General features: G+C 38.0%; 2 protein-coding genes across 2 annotated transcripts in view; both read left to right on the top strand.

Moving 5' to 3' along the window:
* Window positions 1-355: 355 nt before the first annotated feature.
* LOC128983570 (transcription termination factor 2) overlaps window positions 356-13,898 on the top strand; it is a 65,382-nt gene continuing 51,839 nt past the window's right edge. The window contains exon 1 of the mRNA XM_054402895.1: window positions 356-518. The gene's annotated coding sequence lies outside the window, so the exon portion shown is untranslated. The remainder of the gene's footprint in view (window positions 519-13,898) is intronic.
* On the top strand, window positions 2,120-12,257 carry LOC128983575 (uncharacterized). Its single transcript, XM_054402909.1, has 3 exons — window positions 2,120-2,140; window positions 4,142-4,275; window positions 11,342-12,257. Exons 2-3 carry the CDS (start codon window positions 4,143-4,145, stop codon window positions 12,166-12,168), a joined length of 960 nt encoding a protein of 319 aa, XP_054258884.1. The 5' UTR covers window positions 2,120-2,140; window position 4,142; the 3' UTR covers window positions 12,169-12,257.

The raw sequence follows: 13,898 nt of genomic DNA, 5'->3' as shown, positions 1-13,898 counted from the left end.
AGGTCTTCATATTGACTACATCGGTTTAACATTTTTAGCGGTTGCAAAAAATGGATGTGATATAGTGGAGACAGACTGACTCTCACCACCACGTTTTATAATACTGTAGTATAGATACATATTTTTTAATGAGAAAGGATGGAGTTCTGATCTCTGGGGTCTCGACGGCCGCCTTTGCTGGAAGTGGAAATGACTGCTTAGTGCTTGGCTCCTTTCTCGCTCCGCTCTAGCTCTAGTCTAACAACTGTCTGTTGTTCTGATCTGTTGTGTTGTAAGTTCTGATTACACTTTTTTTACTACCTTTGATTTGATTTGAATTTGAAACTTGCTTGAAGCTTTTGAAGCTAAACTGAACTGAAACTGAAACAACTGAAAGTGTTCCTTCGTCCTTGGGTCCTTCCAAATCCTAACTTATCCTACTAAACATAACTAATTTCCTAAGGGCTAAGTGGTTTAATAATTTGTGGATATGAATAGGTCTACATTAGCCTAACTTAATCGAGGATCAACTCAAAAAGGTAAATAAAGTAACCCCAACATAACTTGTTATAAGCTAGGCTCTAGGCCTAGCATACTCTATTTTGATGCAATAAGTAAGTTACTTAGGCTAATTGTAATGTCTCTTTGACCAACAAATGTTGGATGGATTGTGTAATTAATAGGACTACACTTGGGTACAGTTTCTTAACTGGGTTATGCTAATATTGATTGAAACCTATCAATAAGACCTATAACCTGACCTAGACCTGATCTATAAGACCTATTCGATTAGTAACTTAAACCTTCATGCGATTTTTTCACCATCAGCAAGTTTGGTTGGTTAGGTTAGGGATAGTTTAATTTGATAATAAATATATTTAAAAATATCGATTATTAGGCTAATCAATATTTTCAATTCGATAGTTTCAATCGATATTAGCATAGCCAAGTTAAGAAACTGTACCCCTACACTTATCTTAGTTAGAGGTAGGCCTAGGCTAAGTATATATTTTCAAAATCACTATAAACATAGCATAAGTTAAGTTAACCCTCCCAGTGTTACTTGACGAAAATTCGACAAGCAGCACACATTGTGTAGTGTTACTTGTCGATTTTTCGACACGCAGACATCGTTTACGGCGAAGGCTCTATGACTGACTGAATCGGATTGAACTGGATCGAGTTAGGTATCGTTCTTTCCGTAATATTCTAAGCTTTCTCCAGAGGTCTGTCTCTAAGCGCTATTCATTTTAGTTCCGAAAATATTGTAGCAGACAGCTGACGTGCGTGTATTTGTAAACAGCTAGGTTCCCCCGGACCGATTACTGATGTGTTTTATTACGTTTATCATTGTTTTAGTGTTAAAAATCAAAAGTAGTGATATAAGTTACGTGGTGCATTATAAGAAGATTTAAGTGGTTTTGAAGTGCTGGTTGATGATCCTGAAGAAGTAAGTTAGGTAGTGATATCGATGTAAATTATCAGTCAGATTCCTAGCTATGGTTAGGCTATGCATTCTTAGCTAAACGCTATGTACTGAAATCAGTTTTTTGCCCATAACTTATTTATTTGCAAATATACTTCCTTATATTATTATATATTTGTAATCCTCATAAAATTTAGAACAAAGTGGCTATTTTCAAATATTTATAGGCCTATAATTTATACAATTTCATTGAGCGCGAACTTTTTTTTTTTGAAAATTTTCGAAATTATATTTTTTTTACCTAAAAATTTTTTTTTTTGAAAAAATGTTCCTTATGTTTTATATATAATATTGAAGCCCATGATTTTCCAAACAAAATGGTATATAGAACATTAGAATTAACATTGTTTTAAGCTTCTCAGATCCGTTTTAATAAAACCTTGCAAATGCGCCAAAAATAGGTGGACATTAAGGCCTAAACTATGGACACTTGGAGGGTTAATACAATTTCATCCTAACTGAAGGATGTGACTCTGATTTTAGAGAAAGCAAGTGGTTCGTCTAATGATGGAACATAGGGGCCTTAAGAAGGCTCTGGCAAAGTACCTACACATTTAAAATGTTATGGTTCTAGGCAAGGACACTTGTCTGTAGGGTAGGCCTATCAAACAGTTTTAAATGCTAGCGAAGAGGTGTGAAGAATGAGTGACCAAACCAACAGTGAGCAAGATCCAGGTCACAAGCTTTTTACTAACTTAAGTGATTGTGTGCATTGTAATTCTGCTAACGACGGAGGCACTTTTCCCTGGACCATTCATGTGATTAGGTTTCTTTGGGATATAGGTCAACCCTTATTGAAATCGGTTACGTAACAACATTAATTGTGTACAGTATGCAGAAAAGTGTTGTTAAAGTGACTTCAAGGGAGTTTGTAGAAGGCTCAGAACGAGTTTATCAGTTTCTATTGAGACAGTGGTTAAAGTTGAGGAAACTTTGTTTGCTGCAACGTTTATCAGACTACCAGGTTTTACTGTTTTAGTATATTGAAACATAATTAACAAAAACCAAATTTATTGAACTCACAAATCAGACTAAACTAAAAAGTAAACAAACATAATAATATAAACAGTCATCTGACAGATGTTATAAATAAAACATATGGACTTATTTCTTGATACATAACAACTGTTTAATTGGGATCTTTCATTCAGTCACACCACAATCCACATTCAAAATTATCAAAAATTTGGCCACTAGGCCTAGCACTAAACTAGAATGATCAATGGTCGAAGATGGCATAGGCTACACTTGCAAAACATTAACATTGTGCAAATGTATAAGTTAGGTACAATCAACTCCAAACTCCCTTTAAGTTAATAATGTGGGTTTTATCTAAATGTGAATGCCACAACCCTCAAGGACTTGCCTGAAGTAATGTGTCAACACGTTCAGTATTGCCACAGACCAAGGTATACATTTGAATCCTACCCATAGACTGGCTGTCACTTGGTTAACAGTACACACAGACCACGGGCGAAAACCTGTAAAACAGTGATCATTTACATTGTAATGCGCTACAATATCATATATGCAACAGTTAATTTTTGTTTGTGTTATTAAGAAAAAGTAAGTAAAAAAAAAAAAAAAAAACAGATTATTCAAGAACAGTTTATGACTGAACAAATATAAAAGCTACATGATAATGTAGCATACATACTGCATACATAGCCTACATACAGTGATGTAGAAAAGTAAAGACCATTTTTTTCAACTATCATATGACGTCACCAATCATTAGCCTATATATCCACAGACCAAGCGACGCAGTTGTGCGTCAGACATCTCTGTAGACCATTGCAGGGAATTCAGTGCCTTCAAATAGACTGTTACAAAGATATAAGCATTTTAATAACATTAGAACCCCGACGCAAATATGCGACGGCAGTCTATGGGTGGAAACCGGCCGTTGCATATGTGCGTCGCTGGTCCATGTGAATGACAAATTTCGTACTATTGCAGTAGCGAACGTGTTAAACTGTTCCAGACTAGAGACTAGCGTTCTAAGATGGAAAGGTATATACCGGTACATATATATAGGCCTATATATATGTAACAGCCAAGGTAAACAAACCTTAGTGCTTCCTTATAAAAAGTAGGCTATTTAATTTATGTATATTTTTTATTGAATGAAGGAGACTTCTTTCTATATTTTTTCTGAATCTCAATAATATTAAATTCATAGCCTAGGTACATTTCTAAACAAAATTTTTAATTGTTAATAATTTTTTATATTTTATGTAGCCTAGCTAGTATTTTTTTATGATCATAAAATCTTTACACACCAATCTTTGCAAATCTTTATTTCCCACAAAACAAAGAACCTTAAATTTCAAGTGACACTGTAGTGTAATTCAATGTCACATCCTTGACTTCTTAGGCTGCGTTTACATTGGAAGCACACTTGGGCAAGTTAAATGGTGGGGCAAGCTTGGCCAAGCTTGCCATTTGAAACAACATTGTAGATTTCTGGAAACCTGTGGCAACTTGTCCAGTCATGGTTACAGTGCTCGCCACTAGCAAGCGCGCACGCTGGGACAAGCTTGCGCTTTTCCAATCAGGAAACAAAAATAAATTTATTCTAGAAGCAAGCGTGCCTCAGTTTGTTGTGGTTCACTTACACAGTAGCATCGGTTGTGTAACTGTTGGTAAAGTGTTTTATAAAGTTTAGTTGTTCAGCATGGATACGGAGGAGTTGATTGATGCAGTTCGTGCAAGAAGACCAATTTGGGACGCGTCCTTGAAGTTGCACAGCAACAGAGATTGTGTGAAAAAACTCTGGGATGAAATCTCTGTTGAACTGGGTATTGAATGTAAGTACAAAAAATTAATCCAGATTTCTTGTACCGTAGGCCTTCTACTCATAAGGATTTTTATTATTGTAGGGTGGCTAGTTGCATATAGATTTTAACTTATCAAACAATATTATATATAGCATATATGGAATTTTATTTTTGTTTATCAAAACCTAATAATTAATTATGTTATGTTGGAAATCTTAGGCTCTCCAAGGTTCAATTAATTTATTATACCATTTTTAAAGTAACCCTATTGTTAAACAGGTTTTTTGATTAAATAATTTGTGTTTATCAAACAAAACAGACCTACAATAAGGTAGGCCTACCTATAATAATAAGGTTTTGTTATGTTGCAAATCTTAGGCTTGCCTAGGATCATTTAAATTAATTGTACTGTTTTAAAAGCATTGTTATGTTTTTTTGAAGAAAAAAAAACCTGTATGGACATAACATTGACTCCTACAGTTTTTTATAATAATAATCAATCAACTGATATAAGCGACAATTTATTTAATTAAAATCATAAATCAATGGACCATGTTATTAGAACGACATACAAAGTTTATGGGGTAGAAATAAATGTCTCTAAAAACAAGGAAACTGAAAAAATAGCAAAGTCTAGAAGTAGTGCTTAAAGGCGTCACAAATTCTCATCACCCTCTCAGTAGCCCTATTGTATCTTCGGAACTTTTGGGATGTACCTAGTGAGTTTCAGTAGCCTGTCTGTGCAACCTTTAGATGTATATCTATCAATCCCTGTACTCCCTTCTTTGTTGATCCCGATGTTATGTAGTATGCAAGCACATTTAACAATTAACTCTGTTTTTTCTGGCATGCTCTGTATTTCAGTTTTTAGAGCTCTCCATTTCACCACTGTAAGCCCGAAGTCACACTCCATCACTCTACGAACATTTATCTATTAATCTCTGCACTCGGTTCTCTGTTGATCCCGATGCTATGTAGGATGCAAGCGCATTTAACAATTAACTCTGTTTTTTCTGGCGTGCACTGTATTTTAGTTTTTAGAGCCACTGTAAGCCCGAAGCCACACTACAAACAGATGACAGTTTCTTGTTAAACAATTTTCAGTAGCATTTTGGCGGTTGTATTGCTTCAAAAGGTACGTTTTTAAGAGGTAACCTTGGTCCCCTAGGAGGACATAAGGCACGGGATCTGTTGGTGCATTAACTGAGTATGGGAGGGTTTTATTATTAGGCATTAGTGATTTTTCTTGTAACTTTTGGTACAATACCATGGATTGTTATACACCACCCGTCACTTTGGCGACCACAACCACCAAATCAAATCAAATCAAATCAATTTTATTTCCACAATATATAAAAATTTACAATTTTTCAAAAAAATAAAATACAAATATATATAGTCTTGAAGCATTATAGAGTAAATTGATTACGTAAATTAATTCTAGTAAAATTAAATTTATAAAATTATATTTGGGATTTCCGGTCAACATGGCGGTCACGCAGCAGCGGTTTACGTGTGGTGTGTGTTCTAATAGTGTATCTGAAGAGGACTACGCTCTTGAGTGTGAAGGATTTTGCTCTTCGTGGTTCCACCATAAATGTGTCAAGATAAGTAAGAAGGATTACGACCAGATTAGCCGACTCGGGGAGAAAATTCGATGGTTCTGTGGTCCCTGTGATGCCCGTATGCAAACCGTCATTTCAAGTGATTGTGACTTAAAGAATTTATTAGTAACAGGCTTCAATGAACTTAAAGAGGCTGTGAATTCTGTGTGTAAGGTTCAAGAAAACACCAAAAAGAAGCTAAGTAATATCGTTACACATCATGTCAAACTTAGTACAAATATTAACCTTATTGCCAAACAATGTGGTTTAAAAGCGGAAGCAACGTCACGAGCAGACGATGCAGACGACACTTCGCCTTCAAACGTCATGGAGAAGAAAAACGAAAATAATCTCCCACTCCCAGTCAGTGATGACAACTGCACGGCCTCATTTTCTGACAACGACCTCCAGTCGTCTGCTACCATCGCCAACGACGTTAGTATGGCAGTGATGGAACCATATAGCCCTGCCCCATCATCTGATCTGACGATGACGACCAACTTCAGTTTAGCGCATGTTGGCGTTGGCACTCCTGTCTGTTCGAGAGTGGAAGTGGAAGACACTTGTAAAAACAAAAATACTGCAAACTGCGATGTATTTAGCGCTGGTGAGGTTAGGAAACCTGAGATGAATGGTGATATAACGTATGCGAGTGCACTTAAAAATCCTCAGAAGCCCAAATTGGGTCGTGATATCCCTGGTGTGATTGGTACCAACGTCAAGACAACTCTAAAATCAGTTGGAAAACAGGAGTGGCTATTTATCTCTAGACTCCAACCATCTACAACGACTATGGATGTTTCCAACTTCCTCACAAGTGAAGGTATCCAAAATGTTGAATGTACAGAACTGAAGAGTAAGTACAATTCTTACAAATCCTTTAAAGTAGGTGTGTGTAAAAACGATTTTGACAGGGTTCTAACCTCAGAGTTTTGGCCAACAAACATATTTGTAAGGAAATTTTTACCAGCCAGACCTAGCAGACACCATAGGCCTAGGCCTGCACAAATTGAGTCCCGGATTTTTTTAGGGAAACAGAAGCATCCACTAGCCTCAGTGGGGTAGTCATACCAAATGATCCAAGCTCCCTAATTATTGGTCACTTGAATGTCCAATGTTTGAGAACCAAATTTGACAGTGTTGAAATCTTTGCTGATGACGAAAACTTGGATATTCTCTGTGTGTCTGAGCATTGGCTGGTACATGATGAGGTTATGTACTACCATAGTATTAGTAACATGACAATGGCCACAAGTTTCTGTAGGATTACTGCAAAAAACGGTGGTGTTGCACTTTATATAAATAAAGAACTGACTTTCACTACGATTAATTTGGAAAATTTCTGTGAAGAAAAAGTCTGTGAAGTAGCTGCCATCCGAGTTGCGGACTTCGACCTTGTGGTCGCATCTGTTTATAGGTCTCCTATCAATGCTCTATTTGATAGCTTTTGCGAGATCTTTGAGAAATGTATTATTTATTTGTCTTCTTTGTCTTGTAATCTTGTTGTGTGTGGTGATTTTAATGTTGACATATTGTCCAGCTCCAGTGAGGAGAAAACTTTCAAGCTTCTGACAAGACAGTGTGGCTTATTTATTACCAACGAAATCCCAACCAGAGGGAACTCATGCCTCGACATCATCCTTACATCGCTTCCGCAGGAGAGGTACAGTTCGAAAGTTCTTGTCCCACACATCTCCGATCATGATGCCGTGGTATTAAATGTCAACACTTCATCGGTGAGTACACCCACTGTTTTCCCCTGGCATGCAAATTATGTTTTCTCGCATAGACGAAATCTCTCAAAACCTGAGGCTCTGCTTAGCTTTAAGGGTCGTCTCAGGGCAGTAAGATGGGATTGCATTTTTGACTTACAAAACCCTGATGCATGGTTCGATGTGTTTTTTGATACCTTACAGGATCTCTTTGACGAATGCTTCCCTGCGTCAACCAAAAAAGGTAGACCTACAGGTAAACTCAAGGATACAAATTCATCTAAGACAAGACACAAAGTGAGAGACTGGTACTCACCTAACCTAACCGACTTGAAAAACCTGATGATGGCCCTTCGAGACAGAGGGGATGTTCATAATTACCTGGCCCTGAAAAGATTTTATAATAAAAAAGTTGAGGAAGCCAAACGGTTGGCCAATGTCCGTTTCATTGAAAGCTCGCAAAACCGATGCAAAGCAGCCTGGAGTGTGGTAAATAGTGTGAAACCCCAAAAGCCTAAAATGTCCTGCATGGCGAGTCCAGATGATTTCAACACCTTCTTTGTCTCGTCTGTTGAAGAAATTATCTACAACATCCCAGATAGCCCCCAAGACCCGTTGGCTTATGTCGGAAGGCATGTGGAAGAGCTCCACTGTTCCCTTGACAGATGGAATCCCATCTCAGAAAAGCAGATACGGACTCTAATCTCTGGACTCAAAAGTTCCAGAGCATGTGACTGTTTTGGCTGGTCATCCCAATTACTGAAGGATGTAGCTGATGACATCTCTGCCCCCCTGACTACAGTTATCAACAGGTGCTTGTTGACAGGTGTTTTTCCGGACAAGCTAAAGAGAGCCAAGACCATTCCAATATACAAAAAAGGTGATCATGCCAGTATCTCGAGTTACAGACCTATCTCGATACTACCTGTGATTAGTAAGGTGATAGAGACGGTGATGAAGAATCAGTTGTATACATACTTTGAAACACACCAGCTGTTTTCAGACTCACAGCACGGTTTCCGCGCAGGGAGATCTACTTCGTCTGCGATTGCCAGGATTGCAAGAGAGGTTGGCGAGGCCTTTGAAGCTGGGGAGTCGGTAATGCTAACACTCTGTGACCTCAGCAGAGCCTTTGACTGTGTATCCCATGATATCCTGCTCAAAAAACTCAGCAGATATGGCGTTGGTAGTGTGGTTCTCTCCACCTTCAAGAACTACCTAGCCAACAGAACCCAGAGGGTAATACTCGAAGGTGCAAGCTCTCTAGAACTGGAGGTGAACCAGGGGGTTCCCCAAGGATCTGTGCTGGGCCCTCTTCTATTCCTGGTCCTCATCAACGACATCGACGAGACCAGCAGCTCTATACTATTTGCGGATGATACCACGCTTCTCACTAAAGGGCCAAACCTACACCACACTAGGGATTTAGCCATAATCCAGGTCCAAGAAGCAAAAGCATGGTTCCAGATGAATAAGCTGCAACTGAATGGAGACAAAACCCAGAGACTCCTTTGTACCCTCTCAAGAGACTCCTCGGACGACATGGCTGTAGTAAAACTTCTCGGTTTCCAGCTGGACAGCCGACTCGACTGGAATGACCATGCTGCCCATGTTGCCACACGGCTTGCGAGAGTCAACTGTCTCCTCAGGCGCCTCCGGAAATGTGTCACGGAGCAGTACCTGCTCATGGTATACCATGCCCTGTTTCATTCGCACATTGCGTATGGACTACACCTTTGGGGTCATGCGTCGGAAGTGGAGGAAGTCTTAAAGCTTCAAAAAGCGGCAGTCCGTATAATCTCAAGGAGCCCTTTTAGAGAACACTGCAAACCGATATTCAAGAGACTTGGAATTCTAACCGTCTGCAGCCACTACATCTACGCCTGCCTGGTTGAAATGAAATGCAGTGTTCCTCTTCTCAACACCAGAAGCCACATCCACGCCCATAATACCAGAGCTAGGCAGGATCTTGATGTTCCCCGTGCGAGATTGAGCAGGACGCTCAATTCCTTCCCTACGTCAGCCATCAAGTTCTTCAACAGACTCCCTTCCAGCATTCGATGTCTGGACGACCGGAAGTTCAAGAGTGCTGTGAAAGACTTGATGATCAATAGACCATACTACAAAGTAGAGGAATTCTTTAAGGACAATTTGGAGCGGGACAATTAATTTTTTGTACCGCCTACTGCCTGCCCGCCATGTTAAATAAGTTTTATTTTATATGTGCGTGTAGTCTTTGTTTTTGTGTCTTTTTTTTTCGTATTAATCAACGACGCAGTCTATTCCCTCATCAGAGGGTCAACGACGAAGGCTAATGAATAATGAATAATGAATAATAGTAAAAACTTAAATACTAGTTGAATGTTTGCTCCGGCTTGAATAATAACTAATGTAATAGATAAGGAAATGAGTCTACATGGACCTCAGTGGTCTGTGCGTAGACTCGAGTTGTTAAAAATTATATATATTTTTGAGCTAATTTGAAATAGAAGAAAAAGTTTAAGATTAAATAAAAATTTACTATGTGCTATGGGAACGTGTAAAGATAAAGATAAGTTTAAAGATTATATAAAAAATTGGAGTAAATATTAGTTTAAATTTTTATGAACAGAATTGTTTAAGGAGAAGCCAATAAATAAAAATGGAAAAGAATTTTGTTGGTTGCAAGAGTTTGCAGAGGCCCTGTCCGTTCAGTGCTGTCAGACAGTGGCAGGTCTCCTGTTATCAGTAGTGATAAGAGCCTCGGCCTCTTCATCGCTGATATCCAATAACCATCTATTAACTAGATTTTTGAATACACCTAATGTAGGTGAATGAAATAACTGAGTTGCTTTATACATAGTGGAATAATTCCGGAACAAAATATGTGCTATGTAGAAACAATTTGTTTTTGAAAAGGATTTATGCTGCTGAATAGTAGAAATTCCAATTCTATTTGCATATCTTGTATTATGAGTGTGGGTTATGGAAGTAAAAATTGAATTGAAGTTTTTAAATATAAAAATTAGAAGATCTTTAATAAACAATTTTGCAATGGGGAATATTCCAGTTTCATGAAATAGTAAATCTGAGGGGTATCTTTTACACTTTTTGAAACCAGCTTTTAGGATAGACTTTAGGACCAACATCAATGCATATAAATCTGCAGTGAGAATCAGCTACGCATTGCAAAATTATTGAGAAAAATGTCTTGTAATTATAGAACATCAATCCTGAATTAGATGGATATTTAATTCTGATATGCTTTCCATCTACGCAACCAACACAGTTGGGAAACTTCCACATTCTGTGAAAGTCATCCGCCGCTGATTCTAAGGATTCTTTGGTAGGCGGCATGTGATCCTCACAAGTTTTCCTAGATAGCTTCCCAAAGCTCGTAAATAATCTTTTAATTGGTACTGTGGGATATTTTAAAGGAGGCCAAAACTGAAAAAGTCAGGGAATTTTGTTGGTCTGGAAAAGTCACTCAGGGAATTATGAACAAATTCTGGAATATCTCCTGAAAGACTGCCTTTTTACAGATATGCTACATTTTGTTCTAAACATGTTTTTGTCAGGGTGATGGCTAATGGCAAAAAGAACGACATAAGCACTGATGCACATTTTTATATCGATAGTTAGTTATCGGTACACGGGGAGGAATCGATATGTATATAGTATTTGGGAGTGAGTGATTAAATAAGTTAAATATTTCTTGGTTTTGATTAGTATACATTTTTCAGACAGACTTTTTTTATTATACTGTATTCAAACGATTTAACAAAATACATTTTTTTATAGGTGGAGCTGCTAAGAAAAAATGGAAAACCCTTCGTGAGAATTATAGGAAAGAAGCTAAGAAAACACGAATTACTACTGGGCAAGCAGCAGGAAGTGAGTGGAAGAGTAAGTGGGCATATTACAATAACATGTCGTTCCTTCAAGAGCAGTTCGTCCCTCGTGTTATTTCTGGAATCATTGGCCCAGGTATTCAACTTTCTGAGTCACAGGTGGATTCTCCAACGCCTGACGATAACACAAATATTAAGCTAGTGGAAGAACCGGCTGCAGAAGAAATTACAGGAACAGAGAAGAATCAGCCAGTTAACCAGGATATGAGGTCAGCCTCCTCTTCAAACCAAACTGCTGGTCTTACAGACTCTACTAAAAAACGTTCCGCATCCCCTGCTTTCAGCACAGACAAACGACCGCAATGTCCTGGCGCTTTAAAAAAAACACTGTTGCACAAGATGGTACAGCTTCAGGAAAAAAAGGTCGCTGAGTATGTACAACGACAGCAGGCTAATCAAGCAGAAGTACAGGATGCAGACTACCACTTTCTCATGAGCCTCCTTCCATCACTCAGAGCCATACCAGCTCACAGGAAACTTTACATCAGACGGAAGATAGAAGACGTGTTTTTCCATGAAGAGAATTTCAATACTCAAATGAACTTATTCCAGCTTGGAAATACTCAGTGTCCAACAAGTACAGACTCATATTCCACAGTGGTATCATCACCTGGTCAGCATTCGGTTAAGATGGCTACTGAAGGGATGACCCCATATAATGATGATACTCTAAAATTAGTTCCAGGCTACAGCCACGAGTTCCCATCGCCTAATTAATTATTGTATTTCATGTATTTTTTTATCTTAACGGAACAAAATGAACAATCGTTGACAGTTTTGAGTGATTAATTTTATTTCTTGGACTGTGGAAAATAACCCAGATATAATTGGTTTTTATTCACAACATAATGTAATATATAGTCCTATAGACACGCCCTTGTTTTCATCATAAAGAAAAGGAATTTCAATTACTTTATGACTTGCAATGCAATTATCTGTCAAATCAAAATAAAATTTTTTTCTACTAAAATTAATTGCCTTCATTATTTACGATAAGGGCTATCCAGAAAGTAGATTACGTTTTTGACTATCCGCTAGGGGCGGGGCTAGCGTGACCATCTTGGTGTTAGTTTGTTATGCAGCTCAGTCGGCATCTAGCCGTGCTAGTAATAGGTTTCTGCTGTACTCTGTTGAGTTACTGTGACAGTTAAAAATGTCTTTGTTAATTGAAAATGCCACAAACTGTGAAGTGCGTGCAAATAAATGAATGGACTCTTTGGTTACAGTTTGGTAACCAAGCTTTTCGGTTATGATCTGCAACAAACTACGTGAAATTTGTGAAAAACCCATAGAGAGTTCTGTTATTGTGAACTTAAGAGTTTTACGGACATTGGCATCGACTTTTTCGACAAGCTCGGCATTTACAATGCTGGGTCTTCCACTTCGCTCTTTGTCGTAAACGTTAGTTCGGCCATTTTAAAATTTGATGACTCACTGACGAACTCCACCTTCAGTAATAATATTTTCCCCATAAACTTCGCAAAGTTGCCGATACATTTCTATCGGTTTCTAGTTGTTTGCAGTCAAAAACCTTATAACTGCACACACTTCACAGTTCGCAGATGGTCGTGCTAGCCCCGTCCTTAGCAGATAGAGACAAAAACTTAATCTAGGCTACTTTCTGGATTGCTCTCGTACAATAGACCCTTCCAAAAAGGTAAATTCATTAACAATAATGGTAGTACATGTGTAAATATATTTTATAAAATTATGTAAGTCGTAGGCCTATTTGAATTATTAGCAACTAGCTGTTACCCACGGGCTTCCAGTGGGTTCGAAACACGGGGCTTCGACCCGTGTTTCACTTCATAAGTATTAATAAAACTATTGATTGGTTAAGTTAAGCTGAAATAAACAAAACAGAATGCAGCATACAAACAAATAATCACACCAGATTTTAATAACGTAATAAATTGAAAGAATAACATACAAATAAGAACAGCTGTGGTATTTTTAACATTAAGTATATGGAAAGTTCCCTTTGGAAAGCAATTAATTATGACCTTAAAGGGCAATTTATGAAAAAATGGATAGTTTTGCGCAAGGTTTCTCGTCATGACGAACATATTAAGTATATGGTTTATGGGTGTACTTTGGGCTTTATATATAACTACTACAATAATACATAATGCTCATATCAATTACCTTAACGTAACCATAAGCTTTTCTTCGGGAGAGATACATTTCCTGCAGTTATCTGGCTTATCTGGCTGGTTGCAGAAGATCAGCAAAAATCTGAGCGTACTCCCCTCCTTCTCGATCCATAATTAATCATTTACCCATTCCCCCTAACTCGTTTGGAGTCTAATAATAAAAACTTCATAACTCCATTCTCAAGCACAATATCCTCATCATCTGACATCTCCATTTTGACTGAACTACCCCACTGAGACTAATGGCGGCGACCACTTGCGCTTTTGGTTCCTCTTAGTGTAACCACACCTTCA

This window comes from Macrosteles quadrilineatus, unplaced genomic scaffold (assembly GCF_028750875.1).
Source record: "Macrosteles quadrilineatus isolate MER2022 unplaced genomic scaffold, UCM_ALF_1.0 Scaffold_1__1_contigs__length_201487025, whole genome shotgun sequence".
Lineage (NCBI taxonomy): Eukaryota > Metazoa > Arthropoda > Insecta > Hemiptera > Cicadellidae > Macrosteles > Macrosteles quadrilineatus.
Note: the sequence above shows the minus strand (reverse complement) of the source record. Positions and strands in the feature narration are given on the sequence as shown.

Excerpts from the sequence above, each read along its gene's own strand:
- LOC128983575 (XM_054402909.1), top strand. The coding sequence starts at position 4,143 with ATGGATACGGAGGAGTTGATTGATGCAGTTCGTGCAAGAAGACCAATT. Across the intron at positions 4,276-11,341 it reads TGTTGAACTGGGTATTGAAT|GTGGAGCTGCTAAGAAAAAA; the intron begins GTAAGTACAAAA and ends ATTTTTTTATAG.